Source organism: Heloderma suspectum, chromosome 2 (assembly GCF_057233095.1).
Source record: "Heloderma suspectum isolate Gila_16-S chromosome 2, 16-S_ref, whole genome shotgun sequence".
Taxonomy (NCBI): Eukaryota; Metazoa; Chordata; class Lepidosauria; order Squamata; family Helodermatidae; genus Heloderma; species Heloderma suspectum.
Genome location: NC_139459.1, coordinates 62,172,337 through 62,191,075, shown reverse-complemented (window position 1 = coordinate 62,191,075; position 18,739 = coordinate 62,172,337). Strand labels below are relative to the sequence as shown.

Genomic DNA, 18,739 nt, shown 5'->3' with positions numbered 1-18,739 from the left:
TTAGACCGATTGAAAAGAGGCCAGGTATTGGCTTGGCATGTCAGTTGCATGGTGCAGTAGATAAATAAAACACCTGGGAGACAGCATTAAGTTTCAGCACAACATAAACAGAGGGAGAAGAGCAAGGGATGTATTGATTGTGAAAGGATGTCAACCAGAGACAAAGAAAATAGCCTTTAGGGGGCAGGAGAAGACTGCAGATGTACAGAGGTCTTCTAAAGCGGACAAAACCAGCACAGTGTTTGTGTTTCTGGGTGAGTTTAGTTAAAAAGCACAGAAGATTTGTTTACTGTATACAACAGAATTGTCATAACAGCTATACAAATCTGGAAACAAGACAAAATGTAAAATTAGACTGACACATAGTGTTTTTCAAAGGCTTGTTTTATATATATACAGGTGTGTGTGTGTGTGTGTGTGTGAGAGAGAGAGAGAGAGAGAGAGAGAGAGACAGAGAGAGAGAGAGACACACACACACACTTATGAGAGGTAACATGTCTCAGGGCGTACACATAATGTTGTGGTTATTGACGTTTAAAAAAACAAATACAGGATGTTAGCCATTGTTAACCTTTTTTCATCAGAATTATTAAGCTAGCCTTTCTAGAAGCCAATTTACCAGCAAAATGTTAGGATCACCATAAATAAGCAAAAGTGCATTGACATTAAGCAGCATGAAGCAATTAAGCTAAAGATGAGTTTATTGTAAAAATTAAGATTTTGTGAAAATGGCATGGCATCTATATCTACATTTGTTAATACGTATTCAAAAGAAAATCTCAAATCAGCAAATGTGAAAAGGCAGCTAATGTTATGGGCTTACTAAAATAATTTAACTGACAAGATGAATGAATGTCAATATGGCAAGATATACATCAATATTTATGAAAACCTCTAGCTTTCAGAATGACATCCAAAACAGTCTCCAATTTTAACACTCTGCAGTTTTTAGAGATTTAAATTTCTCTAAGCTTATTTAACATAGATGCACTTACCTCCATGCTGAAGAAGCAGCTCGGCAATTTCTACATGTCCGTTTGACAGTGCATCATGCAAGGGAGTTATCCCATCCACTTGACTGAACAGATTTACCGCTGGACAATGTTGCAAAATTTCACGGACACACACTGTGCTACCATGGTTACAGGCTTCATGCAAAGGCGTCCAACCAGCATAGTCTGCATTATAAATCAAGGAAAGTTTGGGAAACAGCAAAATTAGTAGCAGTATACTAAGTAATTCAGATTCCTTAAAGAGAAAAAAACTTTTTTCTATCTAGTACTAGTACATAGTATGGATTATTGTTGTTGAAGTCTTTATGCTCATTCTGTATTATACTTTTAAAAGGAAATGAGCTAAGAAATACACTCTTAGAGGCAAAGGTCTACTTCAGTGTCATTGTGCAGTAAGTTGAAGATGTTGCTTTCTTTCTCCAAAGCAGAATATTGTTACTATTAAAATAAGAACCTGGAACTTGCACTCAAATCCCCAAGTCTGTTAGACTGTTATATGAAATTCTGGTCTTTACTACAGAACTATTCACACTTTTATCCCAGTATCTATAAAACAGCAAGAAATGAGTAATTTTAAACCACTATTGCACTTTAACAAAAAATGCACACATACAACTAAATGCCGTGAATGGCTGGTTTAATAAGCTTTAGTTACAAGCTAGGCATAAAATCTTTGCTTAAAGTCACAATTCCTTAGCAGGAAAACAAGGAATGAGAACTTTGCAAACATACATACATCACAGTTATTTGGGAGGCTTAGGGTATCTGTTCAGTACAGAAAATAAACTACTTACCTTTAACATTAATATCAATTCCTGGTAGAGACAGAAGATGAATCAATTTCTTCACATTGTTGCCTTTGCAAGCGATATGCAGGGCTGTCTCTCCTAGCATACAAAATTAATAGATTATACCAGTCTAGGCAAAATGGCACTAAAGAAAATAATCAAAGTGTAGAGAACAAAGTGTAGGCATGTAGCCAGATCATTCAGTAATGAATAAGATTTTCCTTTGTCCTGTTTAAACACCTTTTCAAAAAATTCAAAAAGCTCACAGAGCTTCTGTTCCATCAGAGATCCAGCAATGAAACTGCACTGCGAAAGGGTTAACACAGGAATTATCTCCCCCCCACCCACGCTACCCGCCCGTTTAAGCAGTAAAAGCTTCAATCACATTATAAAAGCACCAAATGATCACAGAACACCAAAAATGCTTGGTTTTGAAGCAATAAAAGTTTAGAGTGCAGTTGCCTTCCCTTAAATTTATTCATGAACCTACATTAAGTGTATGGTTCTTTTTACACAGCGTTTGTAGCTTAATTCAAATGAATGTTTCTGGCTAAGCACGAGTGCCTCTACACACTCAAGTATAATTCAGAACTTCAAATCCGTTAACAGATGGTTTGCTGTTTCTCAATAGGCTGTCTGGCTTGTCTACAGTACCAGAGAGAGAAAGGGGGGGGGGATGGATAAGGGAGAGAGAGATTACAAAGAATGAAGCAGTCTTAAGAAGAGGGAACAGTGTCTCATTTAGAGCTAGAAAAGAGGCAACAAAACAGTAAAGACTGAACTGGAGTTTACAGGTAGTGGCCCAATTAATGCAAGCAAGGTGTAAAATTCTGTTATTTATAATGTTTTTGCCAACTTATTATACCTGAACAAGAGTTTCTGAAAAAAGTGATCCAAAGTGAATGATGAAATAAATCCTAAAACCTAAGATAGAACATTCTGGCCACTCCCACCATTTGCAAATGGGGCTAGGTCAATAGATTTTTTTACCTACATGCAGAAATGGTGGAGTGTCAAGAAACTAAACAGGCATTCATCCAAAAGTGAATTGCAAATGGCTGAATATCCACCCTAAGTCACTTTAATACTGCTATATTTATCTTCAGCAGGGCATTATTTTTATGCAGAAAGTATATGGTTGTTTGTTAAGGGAAACAGTGTAGCCTGTTCAATATTCTTTACCCACTTTTACATTAAATAGTGATTACGTATCAATTTGTATTACCTCTACACCAGCATATCAACAGGGGAGAACGAGAACAATTTCAACTTCACATTTTCTGATATAATTAATGAGAATTTAGTGTAAAATTAAAATCCAGTCTTTAACAGTATCCAGCATACAGTTTAGAATATAATTCTTAGAAGAATAGTCATTTAGCTGTAGATATTCTTAAATGTCATAACTATACTGTCTAGGTGAAATTCATATTAAAAAACAGTCCCAGCAAGTGATTTAAGACAGGTACATACTTGTTTTAATGAATTTTATTATATTTATGCTTTAAGTGGAGCCTGACTAAATTACTATACTGCTATTTTAACCTTCAGGGCTTGGGATCCAGTGTAGTTAAGATTAAGAGCCAAATACATTTCATAGCCTGGGCTCAATGCCTGGAAGAAAACAGTCCATATGCTTAATAGGGCTACGTAACACAGCATACACTTCAGTCTTTGTTCACAAAATGTCTAGGACTGAAAGAGATGAAGACTGAATTAGACTTTCAAATCAGAAGACGATGCTGATCCTTTCCAAGCACAGGTTGAGGTGGATTAGTGAAGTAAGGCAGTCACGACTGGAAAGGACTCATTCAGGATGCACCCTCAATTTACAGCTCTGTGTGTGTGTGTGTGTGTGTGTGTGTGTGTGTATGAAAGAGAGTGTGTGTGATGGAGAGGGAGGGAGAGGGGTGGGGGATGCCAGAACAAAAACGCTTTAGTCTATCACCTGCAAGATTCCCCTTACTTAAAAAATTGGCATTACATAACATGTAAACACAAGGAATGATGCTTGGCCTATACAGTTATGAGATACTGCTCCACCTTCAACAGGGCCAACTGTGAAACCATTAATAGCAAAATTGTGAAGTACTTAGTATAAGTCAGGAGCATACAATACCTTTAAGATTAACCTTGTACAAATTCATCCGTTTAGCTGATGAAGAAAGGCAATTTTCTTTGCTTTTGGCTTTGTTTTCTAATTTCTTTGGAACACAAGCAGAGTTTTCAATGGTTTGTATACTAAAACAAACAATGACAAAAGTGCATTAAGATGACTTAATTTAATCAACTTAAAAATATATCACTGTGAACTGCAGTAATAAATGTACTCACAGATAGATACATCTCTATGCATTCAGATTTTGAAATCTGAATCCTTATTGCAGTTTTGAAACATTCACGACAGTTTGTACCTATAATAAACCTAGCAATCATTCAATATACAGGGCTTAATCTGTTTTTAAAAACGTAATTCCATGAATGGATCTATTTCTCTTGGGAAGCAATTTACATTAATAGTGGAAAAGTATGTGCAGTCTACATATAAACAGAGAAAAGAAAAACACCCCCCCCCTATCCAGATGTGTTATAGAATTAAAACAGAGCTTTCTGCCAGTCACAGTAATTTGCAGACAACAACACAGGTCACATAAAGTTCAAGAAATGTGTCAGGTCAGAAGCTGTCCCCCAAAGCAGAATAAAACCGGTGATGTTATAGGTATTACTTACGGTACATCAGGCAGCACTTCGGCCTGGTTCTGCTTATCACCATTTAGCATCAGTAATGCCCTTTGAGACTCAGGGCAAGGCCATTGCCCTATTTTCTTTTTCTTTGCTTTCTGCAGCTTTCCTGTATCACGCATCCCTGCTTGTAAAGCAGGCAGATAGAAACAAACCTGTTGCAAAAGTGACACTTTAGTCTGGCTATGTTTAAAGATAGCAGGACACATCTATAAAATTAACATAGCCTTACTAGCTTTCATATTACCATGCTCCACAGTTTAAAAAATAATGATGGTGGTGTGAAAGTAACTCCCATAAGCCAATATAGTTTCTCTCACTCTTATACATATTGTGTAGAGTTGGGGTTTTCCATTAAAACTACTCATACTGCTGTAACGGAAAAGTGCAGAACTAAGAACAGTACATAGTCAAAAGCAGCCCAGAAAGCAGAGAAACTTCATACAATTCTGTGGTTTGCTGGTTGTGGCAACATTTTATTAATATCTGTGCCTATAGACTGGCTCCCAGTTAGTTCTCATCCTGCTTGGGATGATGCAACCAAGTATTTTTTTGACATGTCCCACGCTTTCTGCTCTGTCAACTAAGACAGAAGCTTAGTATTCAAACTTCATTTCTCCACATACAGAATTGTATCCAATTGTGTTCCTCCATTCATGGGGGGCTCTCAGATTCAGCAGAAGCTTCTATGAATGGAAGGGGGGAGGAAAGAGGTGAATTTCTGATTCCTGCTTCCCTATGTAGTCTCCTGAGCCTCTTCAATCTGTTTCAGAGGGTTGTGCGACTCTCTGAAAGAGCATGGAAGTAGTGTGGGGGGACTGAAGAAAAAGAATTTGCAAAAACTCTTCTGTTAATGAAAGGACACAGCTGGACACAACTCATATAGAACATGGAGGAGGTAAACCTCCAGTCCTCTCCTTTCTTCCCTAGTGATACCTCTATCACAGTGGGGATCTTGTTGGAGGATACGTGGACTAGGTCAAGATGTCCCTTTCCTTCAAACAGATGAAGTAATAATTCTTTAGGCTGGGAGGGGGAAGTGCAATGGTACCTTCCTCTGTCTACCTATGGTCCTCCACTGTTAGAAGCAAAGGAAGGCTGAACTTCCAGCATGTCATAAATAGTTTCTGTGAACTCTTTCTTCTTCACATATTCTGTCTTTTTAGGAATCTTTTTGGGAGGAATGGAAGGGAAATCAATGGTGTTTGTTATTAATAAATAAATAAATAAATAAATAATTGTGGGCTATTGTAAGGGTTCAGAGTCAGGAATGCCAGCAAGTGCTCTAAAGTGGCATCCACATACTGTAATGGGAGGAATATACTGATGAATGGAATGGGGGTGGGGGGTTCATATGCCATACAGGGATTAAGATCAAGAAAAACCATTTGCCATTGGGCAGAAATTGGTGACACAGACACTAGGTTGGGTCCAAAGTTGCACAAACAAGAGGCTAATGATACAAGAGAGAGCTCCCCGTTTCACTCATGCAAGGTGTCTCCTCTCAATTATTGATGATTTCCCCTTCCCATGGCAGCTCCTGGCACCACAGTCTATGCTGTTCATGAAGGTTTTCTTCAGGGGCATGAAGGACTTCAGTGGGGAGAAGGTCCTCCACTCATGCAACTTTGGATGAGTGATTCTGCTGATTGGAAGGAGAGTCATGAAAGGTAGGGGAGGTAACAGATAGTATGACTCAAGTAGAAGGCATGATGAACAGTAATTGATAAGCAGGAAGACTCAAAAAAGGAAAAGTGAAGGAGAGAAAAGGCTGAGGGAAAAGGGGATGGAGGAGGCAGGAAGCAAGGGGACGTAAAGTCAGAGAAATGTCTGGGGATAAATTTGATATGAAAACATAGGGCAGGACGGAAACTGTTGTTGACAAGGATGTGGGCAGCAGACAAAAGAGCTGGGGAAGGCTCAGGACACTATGCCTTGAACGGATTAATCTCACATACTGATCTGAAATAACCTGTCAAATCTTTGGCTTCAAGCCTCTAGCATAAAATATATCTGGAATGTTTCTGGAGGCATGCCCAGGATGCTAAGATTTCCACTCATATCTCAGAGCTTAGACATCACCATTTCAACCACACTGCTCTGAGATACCTATGTGTCAATTGTTTGCGATGAAGTTCTGAAAAAATGGTGCCTAATCTCATGTGATTAGATGGAAATTAAAGTGCCCAACAGGAGCAGATACAATATAGATATAGGTAAAATAGCAAGGGGGACTGAAACAAAACTGTTAGGGTATGCTAAAATCTAGGAACAGAGTGGGTTTATCAGAGCCTGAAGTAAGGAAAACTAAGCAAAGTAGTCTTGTAAATGTGCCCCCCCCCCCCTCCGAACAATGTCAGCTGTCTACCTACTATTTAATAACCATCTTGATCTGTGGGAACCAGAATCCATGATTTGATATCCTAGTTTGCTGGAATTTCTCAAAGCAGTTTCCCCATTCAGATGTCACAGAAAACTGGTTTAACAAATCAGTAAGTATTGGGTTAAGTCACAAGAGAAGGGAGAGGAGTAAGCATGCAGGCACACGGCTCACTACTGGTCCAAACTGTGATTTATTGGACCATGATCATTACATCTGAATTGGACCAAAATGTTTTTACGTTTAGAATAACCTTAAGTAGGTCAAATAACACTTACCATTTTTTGGAGAGACAGCGGTTCAGAAGAAACAACAGAGCTGGTTTGGAAATATTTTTTTTTTAAGAATGCTTCTGCAACAAACATTTCAAGCCACAGAGATGGAATGGAAGAAATGAACATTTTTAATTCCTCTGGTGAAAAATCTGAAGAGAAGGCGGAGAAGAAAACCTTAAGGAAACAATACTGAAAAGACTAATGTATATATTACTACTACATTTCTGTCTTTATCATTATTTCTTATTTATTAGGATTACCAAGCCTGTCAAATTAGAGAAAACATACTAAAGAGGAACAGGTTCTTTGATACTGCAAACAAGTGCTAAGAACACACAACTGCTAGAATTAAACCGCTGAACTTTAATGTGCATACAAAAGTCTTAAGTACGTTTTATTACAGACTGTATACATATATGTCGTACTTGGTAGAAGATCCAAATATACAATGCATGAGGGCCAATGAGCAATAAACCCCACAAAAAAAATCCAACAACTGCAATGCACACATGTGATGTTTGAATAAAAAGCACTAGCTTCTAAATTTTCCTGGATAGGTACATGCATATCTTCAAAGAAAAACACACTGACAAACGAAGCAAAGCTATGGGCATCCAGTAATATCCCGATTCACTGAAGTTCTGTCAGGTGCTGCCACTGAACAGCCAAGGTTCTTGATCCATATACACACTTTTTTCAGTTCTTTCCCAAAAAGAACCACCAACTGCCTAAAAATTGTTTGCTTTGTATTTGCAGCTGTTGTCCTCATTTTGTTTTGTTTATCAGGTTTTCAAACCTGAAGTACTTAAAATATAAGGTAAATGCGTCTAAAATAAAGTTCATGTAAAAGCCACGTTGACATATTTTTTTTAAAGGAGAACTTACTAGTTCAGAAAAGTTACAATACCAAAAGAAACTTTAAAGTATGTACGAGAAGAGCAAATCGATTCTGCCAATGTATTTGTAGATATCTGGATTTTACATTTTATCATGTGAATTCAATATAAAAGGTATATAAGGTAGGTAGGTAGTTGTGTGTGTCTATATATATCTATATCTATTTAAAAATAGGGATTATATAATTGCCTGGCCCAGTATCTCCTTACACTAGAGATAAGCAACTTTTTTGGGCCCGTGTACACATTTAGCACTTTGAGAAACTGTCCTGGGAACCACCACAAAATGAGTGTACTGCAGACGAAAGCATCAGCCTGCAGCCACCTGCCATCTTCATTTCCTAAGAACGTCTCTGAGCCCCACTTGCAGTCCAGGGGCATTCAGGGGAAAAGAATGATCCTAGTTGCCAGTAAGAAACTTTGTTATTAAAAAAGAAAAAAGAGGGATGGGTAGGTCACCTCAGCAGCACCAAGAAAGGTGTCCAATGGGACACCGGTGTCCATGAGCACCATTTCCCCTACCCCTTCCCTACAACAATGTTCGTGACACTGCAGATGGTACATATGCACAGTTCTGCCACCATTTACTTAAGTAGAATGGCAGTGAGGAGACCAATTCCAAGGGCAGGATATAGGTTTTTAAATTTTTAAAAAGATTTGTAGCCCACCATAGGCTCTCCTAGGACTCAAACAAGCTTAGGGCAGGTGTAAATGAGATTACTACTCTGGGAGCATTGCTATAAAGCATCATAGTCATTTAGGAAATATAATCAATTTGGCCTTTGCACCAGGTGCAAGATGGAAAAAGAGATAAGGGTAGACCACAGGTACAAGATGCACTTTCCTAAATCACAACTCTATACAACTCTTAAAGGCTCTTGAAGCTTGTGTAATTATTCATATATGTGGTTCAAGCTGAAAGGCTTAAGATTTGCAAAAACAATTGCTTGGTTGAATGTTGGAACTTTCTTAACCCTTATTATTTATTTACATAATTTCTATACTGCTCATTAACAATGTCCTCTGTGCAGTTAACAATTACAGTCCAGCCAAAACTTTACCCTTTTCTATGCTTAAGCCGTATTGTAAATTACAGCGCAAAAGAAGATTGAGGGGGCAGGTGCCTAAAGTAAGGAGATCAAAAGGAGGAGGGGTGGGTAAGTAATAAGGCCAACCAAAGGATTCTAAGATGGGAAGAAAGCTGGGGAGCAAAGAGGAGAAGTGCAAAGGACTAGGACTTGCAGATGAGGAAGGGTCTACTCACATACTGATTTAAAATAAATAGCCAAATGTTTAATGACAGAGGTTGGATTCTGTTTCCTTATTGCGCCCATGTAACAGATAGCACTGGCAGAATGGGACTTCTGCATCCTCTCCCTGCTGCACCCTCCAAATCTACTCCGGGAGGTTGGCAGACCCTCCAGAAGAGATTTGCCGGGGGGGGGGGGGGAGGTGTCTACAAGGGGAAGGAGAGGATGCAGAAGTCCCATTCTGCCAGCAGTATCCGTTCTGCAGGTGCAACAAGGAAACTGGATCCAACCCCAGATTTCTGGTTTGGATACAAAGTTTGAAAAGTTTTACATGAGTTATGTTAAGATTTATTCAATGGGCATTTCTATGAATTGATAAATTAGAGTCTTACCATCACATGAAATGGCAATATAAGATGCAAGATCATCAGCTACAGGACGTAACATTTTCCTGTCAATTATGAACCCTGAAAGGATCCAGTGTTCTACCACAGCTCCCAAAATTCCATTCAGCAGCTCAGCTGTCTCGTGCTTGAAAACCTAGAAAAGATTATAATATCTGTATAGCCTATTTCTTAATACATTGTTATGAGATATGATAGCCTTCGTATCAGTCCTCATTGCTCTGAAGAAGCAAAGACGTCTGATGATTTATAACAGCTAAACTCCTGTCTGAACCCCTACCTGCCTGTTCAGTTGCCACAATCATCAGGAGATACCCTCTTGGAGATGCCTAAGATTTTGGAGGTCCAGTCCATGATGGCTCAGAACTCCCTATGAGTACAAATTAGATATGCACTGACTCATCTGGGGTTTTGGCACCTACTGAAAACATACTTGTTCCAACAAGCTTTCCCAGAACTGTGATCTTGTACTCCTTGCCATCATGAAGTACTGTATTATGGTTTTAAACTTTGTTTATATATCACTTGTGTGAGAACACATTTCCATGTTTTAGAAATATCTCTATTTTCACCAGGATTGTAAACAAATCTCAACCCATGGTTTCATCATTCAATTAAGATGACATTAGTATTATGTAACGCCAACATAACTTTTAACCATGGTTAAAGCCAGCAGGGGAATAGCAGTGGGAAGTTCTCTGTCAAGGGAGACATGATCTGTGCTACCTCTGCAATTGCCCTAAATTAAGCTAATCAGCCACACAGAACTTCCATGTATTTGTTTAACTTTATCAATATATGTAAATATGTGCACCAATTTATACCCTATTATAGAACAATATAAAACATGCTTCTTATTACAAGATACACAGTTATGGAACTTTATTAACAGGGTCCTTTGGAGAGAAAGCAGCGAAACACAAATACAGTATTTGGCCTTATTTACTCTTTATGATAGGTAAATGACTCACATCATCTGTCCTGTACTTTTCTCTGTAGGAATTTATGACCCAGTCAACTAGAATATTTATCCGTTTGGTGAAAAGCTCTGATTCACTTCCTAACCAGAAGGTCTTCAGAAGAACTGTTTGTGGCATCATTTGCAGATGTTCTGAATCAACTCCTTCATACAAACTGTAAAAAAAATTTCCTAGATATGTGTTCCTATTTTATTACAAAGATTATTTAATACACATCATATCTTATGACAAAGCCTACCATGTTTCGCTGGTTTTAAAAATTACAGAGAAATCCTATCATATCTTATCAACAAAAAAATGCTGACTCTGGCCACATATGACCTCCATAAACCTGAGAAAGCACTTGCCATCTTGCCATGTGTGGGTGGACCCTTTAAAAAAAAGACCAAAGAATGTAGACTTAGCCAATCTGTAATCGGGGGTGAGGGCCTGTAATAAGTGAACTATAGGAGTTCAAACGGTAACATACTAAAAATGTAATTTCAGCTACATTTAGCATCAAATAGTTTATTATGCAAAGATAAACTAGGGATGGATAAATTTGTTAATATTGTTCTCGTTGAGACTGTCAGATTTTCAGGCTTAAACTCATTCTGTCCCGTTTCTGCATAAGTTTGCAAGTCTGCATGGAAATTAATGTATTTTTTTATGTGCAAAGCCCCCTGACTAACTGCATTGCCAAGCTCAGAAAAGTCTGGATCCTGCATGCAATTCTGCCTCAGCTTGCTTGGGATGAATTTGGTAAATTCATATAAATATCCTCATGCAACAAATTTCTCACCTATCCTTATTACATACTAATGTTATTTTAAGTGTGAGATTTTTGCACAAAGAAAAATTGGGACCAAAAAGCCAACCAAACAAAAACCATATACACACCACATACAGAGAAAATGTGAGGAGATGAGGGAGGGATGCAAAGAAGACATCAGGTGCTTACGACTGTCCCCTCCCCAGGACAGGGCCATCTACCACTAACTGCCTTGTGGGAAGGATTCCAGAGAAGCAAGGGAGGCAGGCGAGGGCATTAGGCACCTGCTTCTCTTTCAGCTGGACTGTTCCATCCCACCAAAAGGTCATCTACCACCAGATAACCAGTAAGAAGGATTCTGATGGCTTGTTATATGTTTATAGTGTTGAATGTGTTTTGATGTCATTTTGATGTTACTTGTATTTTGATGGTACTTGTAAGTCTCCTTGGAAAAGTTTGTATCCTGAAAGGTGGAATATACATAATTGTATTAAATAAGAATAAATCAAGAGGTTACAAGCTTTAGCCTTCTTACTACTCCAGTGCAGTTTCCATAAGCTGTACTGAAATTAGTTTACAATATATAACAGCAAAATGTGAGCATTATGTACATATTATGCAAAAGACTTTTAATTGCTACAGACTAAAAAAAGAATGGGAAACAAAGTTAAACACTCACACACTTACAAAAAAATTTAAACACCTAATATGTGAAAATGAAAATTTAAAAATAAAAACACATCTTCATATAATAAAATTATAAAAGTGCAGGAAAACATATTAAGTGGGAAATGTTTACTTTGAAATAGCACAGCCTACTTTGGAGAGAGGGCACAATCTGACCATAAAATACAGATATGGTCTGCAAACGCAAAAGGAAAAAAAAACCTTTTTAACTGAAACACACCTTCTTGTTAACGCAAGCACTTCAGCTTGGAACAAATTCATGATAAACATTAGCAAACGTTTGTGAAATGTTTTTTCCTCATTTGTGGTTTCTGGAACAGGGACCGAATGACAAATATTATCGCAGTAAAGGCAGGATCTGGACGGGGGGGAAAGCACAAATAATATTCAAGGTTCAATCGATTTGATAAATAAGAATATTTTCTGGTTCTTTTTTCCAGTTCACATGAACATACACACACACTTTCACACTCCAATCCCTTTGAGGCATGCACATGTGTGTGATACATTCCCAGCTGCATAGAGAATTGTGCATACAGATACTTTCACATGATTTTTCAGCTTGATCCAGAGGCTTGGGCAGTGCATGTGGTGCCTGGAAAATAATGACTGAACTCTGCTGATCACCCCCTTTGGGAGGGAGAGTTGGGGGACTGGATTCATTATCCCCATCTCCCTGCTGAACAGCTGATTGACTGAATTCCAACTTTTTATACCAGTCTGTGGGTGTGCAGCTGTTCTAAATGCAAACATCTGAGATCTGAGATTTCTAGTTCCCCTATTTAAAGTGAGAATTACTTTACAACATGTTCAGGAAATTCAAGAACCATTCAAGAATAGTTATAAACCAGAAAGTTCTTAACCACGTAAATTAAGTGCTGCAAGTTCTTCACCTGAACTCAGAATTTCCACCATCAGAGTGGCCATCCAGACGCCTGGATACCCATAAGCAGGGCACAAGGCAATAGCCCTCGCTTTTCATTGGCCTAGTTTGGATGTTACAATGAGCCAGGATGCTGGGGGAACCCTGGCTTATTATTTATGAGCAGTGTGCTTGTGCAGGCTGTCCAGCTGTTCCCACTGCACAGGAGCAGGTAAACAAACTGTGGCTCTTTCATGCATGGTTTATTGTTGTGTGTGGACAGGAAACTCTGGTTTGTCTCTCTCCTGACAAGCCAGACCCATAAGCCAACAACAAAGCATGGGGAATGACAAGCCAGAGTCCTGATTTGCACAACCACCCAGAGAGTTTTGGCTATTGGGTGGTATAGAAATGTAATAAATAAATAAAGATCAGCAAACCATAGATGGAATGACCACAACTTGTTTAGCCACTCCCACTTGCAGTGGGAGCAATAGATAAGCCAGGGTTCCCATGGAACTCTGGCTTAGCATTATGTCCCAACAAAATCATTGTATGGCCCTGAGTTCAAGCATTTTGAGTGAGGCAGAAAAGCATCTGTCTATTCGCTTTCGCCTCACACCACATAATTTTAGAAATGTCTATCATGTCCTTTTTAGTCACCTTATTTTTCTCTAAACTGAAAAAAACTACTTTATAATGGTAACTTTCACCATTATCTGTTTGAATTGTGCTTTCCAAATAAAAATAAATTCAACTAATACATTTTACCCATTCTTTCATATCAAAGATACAAAAAAACCCCTTCTCAATTCTAGACATATGCATTGGTTATCTCCTCACAATACTGATATAAGCTACTTAGTGAAACATATTATACAGCTTGGGACCAGGCTACCTGAAAGACTGCCTTCTCCCATACATGCCTGAGCAGTTTCTAAGAACTTCCGGAAAGGCCCTTCTCTTGAGAGTGCTGCCTTCTGAGGCGCATTTGGCAGCGATCCGAGAGAGGGCCTTTCCAGTGGCCACTCCCAGGCTATGGAACTCCCTCCCAAGAGAAGCTAGGTTTGCTCCCTCTTTGATGGTCTTCAAAGGTGGTCTTTGATGGTCTTTGAAGGTCTTCCGGTAGGCAAAAACTGCTTTATTTAAGAAGGCCTTTAACCTCTAAGTGGGTCTGATCGGTTGGGTGCTTTTTTAAATAATTCTTTTGCTGTAATTGTTATATTTTTCTTGCATTTTCTTGCATATTGTTTTAATCAATTTTAATTGGTTCTGTAAGCTGCCTTGAGTGCTATTTTTTGGTAGAAAGGTGGGGAACAAATCAAATAATGTTGCTTGAGAGAGAGATGGAGGAGTGTAACCCTGTTAATTCTGCTTGATCTCTCATCAGTTTTTGATACCATCGACCATGGTATCCCCCTGGATCAACTCCGTGGGATGGCTATCGGAGGCACTGTGTTGCAGAGTCCTACCTATGGGGTCGATTCCAGAGAGTAACATTGGGTGACTATTCCTTGGCCCCTTGGCAATTGAGCTATAGGGTGCCGCAGGGCCCCATCTTGTCCCCAACGCTGTTTAACATCTACATGAAGCTGCTGGGAGCGGTCATTAGGGGATTTGGAGCTAAATGCCATCAGTATGCTGATGACACGCAGCTCTATCTCCTTGCTGATGACACGCAGCTCTATCTCCTTGTGACATCTGAATCAGGAGAGGCTGTGCAAGTCCTGGATCAGTGCCTAGACTCAGTAATGGGATGGATGAATTCCAGTAAACTGAAACTGAATCCTGGCAAGATGAAAGCCCTGTGGGTGAGTGGTTCCCAAGTCCGGGAGATAGGCACATTGCTTGTTCTGGAGGGGGTTGAACTCCCTCTAAAAGTTCAGGTTCGTAGTCTGGGGGTACTCCTAGATCCATCATTGTTGCTGGAGGCCCAAGTGGCCGCTGCACCTCGGAGTGCCTTTTACCAGCTTCAGCTGGTTCGCACCTATAGCCTCTCCTGGACAGGGATAGCTTGGCCACAGTGGTACAGGCATCAGTAACCTCAAGACTGGATTACTGCAATATGCTTTATGTGGGGCTGCCCTTAAGGCTGGTCCAGAAGCTAGAGCTAGCGCACAATGCAGCAGCTTGTCTGTTATCAGGAGCTGCCCCTTTTCAGCATGCAACTCCTTTGCTGAGGGAACTACACTGGCTTCTATTCACTACCGGGCCAAGTTTAAGGTTCTAGAACTAGTGTACAAAGCTGTAAACAACTTGTGACCAGGATACCTGAGAAAGCGCCTTCTCCCTTACCAACCTGCCCAGTCAGTGAGGTCATCGGAGGGCTTGCTCATGGTGGTTCCACATGGACCCATAGCCTGGTTTGAGTTCACCAGGAAACGAGCCTTCAGCGTAGTGGCCCCCTTCCAGTGGAATTCCCTGCCTTTGGAGGTCAGGCAGGTGCCAACATTGTATTGCTTTTGGCGCCTCCTGGAGGCATTATTATTTCGAGAGGCTTTCCCTGAGTGACCAGCTGCGGTTTATTATGTTCAGAACCTGTTCTTTTAAAATGTTTTAATTAATTATGAGGTTTTATTCTTTTATCTTGCTTTTCAGCACTCCAAGATCTTTGATGTTGAGCACTATATAAATATTGTAAATAAATACATACATACAGCGATGTTGTCAACAGAAACAGCAACTTCTCTTAATAAAGGTCCACTCTGTATAAAAATCCATACCCAAAAATGTGTTGTGCTTATTCTACAATAATGTAACTATTCCTTGGTGGTTTTACCTCACAAGCATCTCCATCAGAGGCCATGTTCCCCTCATGCAAACAGGACACTGAAGAACATCCAGGTAGTATCTTAACATGGAAGGTGATTTCCAAGGAGGATTATGTTGAAGCAGAGCATACATGATGTGAAAAAACTGAACAGGAAGTGTAGGGTCTGAACATTCCTGTAAACAAACATGAACAAATATTAGCCTCACAGTCTGCTTCAAACTTAAATCTGTTGCTCCTGCCACTGGAATTAGGCCAGTTCTTCTAGACCACAAATATTTACTTATTATTTTAAAATATATACCACTCTTCAATTATGTTTCCAGGGTGATCTACATAACAATAAAATGTGATAAAATACATTGGCACTAAACCATCTTATTGGCTCTGTTTTATTGGCTCTGCCATTTAAGCAGAGTTTATTTATTTTTATTATACCTCACGTTTCCTCCATCATGGAACTCAAGCTGGTGCACACAAAAAGGTTCCCAGGCAATCTTTTAGCTTTCACCATAATCCCAAAACAAATGGAATAATTTACAGTTACACTGTATGAGTCAAAAGCCCATAGTTTCAAGCTCTGTGCGTGTGTCTTTCAGTAGGAAGGTAGGCTCCACACCTTTTCTATCCTTTAGATCCAATCCCCACCCCAATCCCATTCACTTCAGTCCAGACAATTTCCTTTACCTCAGACTGGCAGCCAGGAAACCTAAGGATAAGTTGTGGCCAAGGTCCTTCAATATGTTATCTGGTATCCTCAGGTCTGATAAAGTATTGTGTGCATATGTATTTATGGAAAAATGGGAAAAGGAGTTTGATTTCAGTGAGTCTGGCACCCCGAGGTGAGTGGCTGAGAGCAACTTCACACATGATGACTGTCCCAACTACATGCGATAAAAATAGATATGTCTGTCAGAAGTAACAAAGTACACAACTTCTTCTAACATGGAGGAGGGCAATATGGCCAGCCAAGGCTAGCCCTTGGAACCAGTGTTTGAAGTCAAAATTCAGTCTGGGCATACCTATAATACAATCAAATCCATGGTTTGTTGTTGGGTTAAAACTGTGGATTGTTTCTCCTTCAATAACCCAGACTGCCAGGTTTGGACGGTGCAGTAAACCACCCAGGATCATTCCTGAGTTGCCTGCTGACCTGGATGTAAAATGGAAGGGCGGGAGGCCTGACCAACCATGGCCTAGTTGTTACATGTGAACCAAGTCATACATTATCTCATTAAACCTCGTAACAACCTTTTAAAGACAGATCTCTATTAAGCCTACATTAAACCAGAGTGGGCTGGGGGCTGAAAGTGGACAATAGTGATGTGGGTTTCCTGGAAAAAAAACTGAACTTGCATAGGGTAATTTGTATCGGAACATTTTTAGTTTCCACTGGAAAATTTTCTGTTGCCGTAGAGTGGGATCTAATTTAGCATGTCTATTTTACTTGCATTTAGTAAACAAAGCTAAAAAACTACCCATGTAAAAAATTACCCATGTTAATTTTTTATCCCAGTACACAAGTATTTGACCTGAAATATCTGAGGGGAAAAATTAAAGCACACGTAATCTGATTTAAATGTTATATTATCTAAAAAGAATTTACAGGAATACTTGCAAAAACAACATATAGTTCCCTTACATTTTTTTTTAAGGAAAAACCCCAAAGGTACTAAAAACAGTTGACACGCTAATTAATTTTAGCAACTCAAAGAACTTTGCATGACATGCTGACAACCACTCATCTGTTTCAACAGAGTTCAACTCTCTTCCACTAAGAGAATTGGGGCACCTTCAATTTTGGGGTCACTATTTATTAGTTCCACTTTACTCTGAAATATATATGCATTTCAATGACATAAATATTCTTTCCCATACATGCTAGGAATAACCACCTGAAAAACATTAATTACAACTTTGAAATTGCCAAGATTGCCTAATATTTTATTTGCAATTGGCATCTGTTCATTGATGGACTTATGAAAACCCACGGATAATGGGGCTTGTTGGGAGTGCGTGCAGCAACACTACATCTTCAGCCTGTTCATTCCACCAACATGCCTCAGAGAGATCCTATAGCTGGTGTAGTAAAATGATAAATAAAAAGCTGCTCCCCAACCCCAGCAACCCTGGCTACAGAGATGAAGATCCACTCTGCTAGTGGATTTCCAGATCCCACTCCCCTCACCACAAAACAGGTAGCATTGCTCTGCCCATGAGTTAATAGCTGAGGTGAGATGAACTGGTGACCTTGTAAGTTACACTCTTAACCACTGCAATGTACCAGTTCTTATAAGCTGTCATTCTCACCTGCAGTATGTGCTCTACAAGAGAGTGAAGAAGTCTAGCAGGAGGAATTAGGTCGTTCCCAGAGAGAAATTCTGTGATTGCAATAGGAAATAATTGATTGTCTATGAGCTCTTCAAGTATATTATTGTTTGCTCCAGAACGAGTATTTTTCACCTAGGAAATGAAAGACTTCTAATTATTGCTAGACATATAACATTCAAAAGGTCTAAACAGAAATAAGCTAGGACTGTTTAAAAATCTTAGTGGATTCATCATGTAAGTCTGCTGCTTAATCAATTAATTATATTTGTATATGAGCAAAACCAATAGTTTTGAGCACATGAATGCATGAATTTTTTAGGAGATGCATGAATTTGTCATAGGAAGCATAGTTTTACATGAGGTATTCCCTCCTATGTGATAGAGAAAGGAGAATGCTGTTAAAATATTGTGCTTGCTATTCACAATTTTTAAAGATACTAGCATTAAAGTATTTTTAAAATCTGCTGCCTAATTAATTGGAATCACCTCTTTATTTGCTTTATTAATACTTACATACCACTTAATATGATAAAATCCCTAAGCGATTCACATATAAATTAGTATATAAATATATACTTTATAAATACAAAAACACAAATTTTAAAATAAA

The 18,739-nt window shown here is 39.1% G+C and overlaps 1 protein-coding gene across 7 annotated transcripts in view; it reads right to left on the bottom strand.

Moving 5' to 3' along the window:
* SLF1 (SMC5/6 complex localization factor 1) overlaps positions 1–18,739 on the bottom strand; it is a 43,109-nt gene that overhangs the window by 5,519 nt on the left and 18,851 nt on the right. For 4 of the 7 annotated variants that reach the window (XM_084833765.1, XM_084833761.1, XM_084833760.1 and 1 more), the window contains 10 exons: positions 18,109–18,261; positions 15,808–15,974; positions 12,387–12,524; positions 10,720–10,882; positions 9,737–9,884; positions 7,202–7,347; positions 4,532–4,698; positions 3,921–4,042; positions 1,808–1,900; positions 996–1,178 (listed from right to left, as the gene is read on the bottom strand). In XM_084833765.1, the coding sequence (XP_084689891.1) occupies positions 996–1,178; positions 1,808–1,900; positions 3,921–4,042; positions 4,532–4,698; positions 7,202–7,347; positions 9,737–9,884; positions 10,720–10,882; positions 12,387–12,524; positions 15,808–15,974; positions 18,109–18,261 (1,480 nt within the window). The remainder of the gene's footprint in view (positions 1–995; positions 1,179–1,807; positions 1,901–3,920; positions 4,043–4,531; positions 4,699–7,201; positions 7,348–9,736; positions 9,885–10,719; positions 10,883–12,386; positions 12,525–15,807; positions 15,975–18,108; positions 18,262–18,739) is intronic. The other 3 variants (XM_084833766.1, XM_084833763.1, XM_084833762.1) reach the window with 1 other exon arrangement.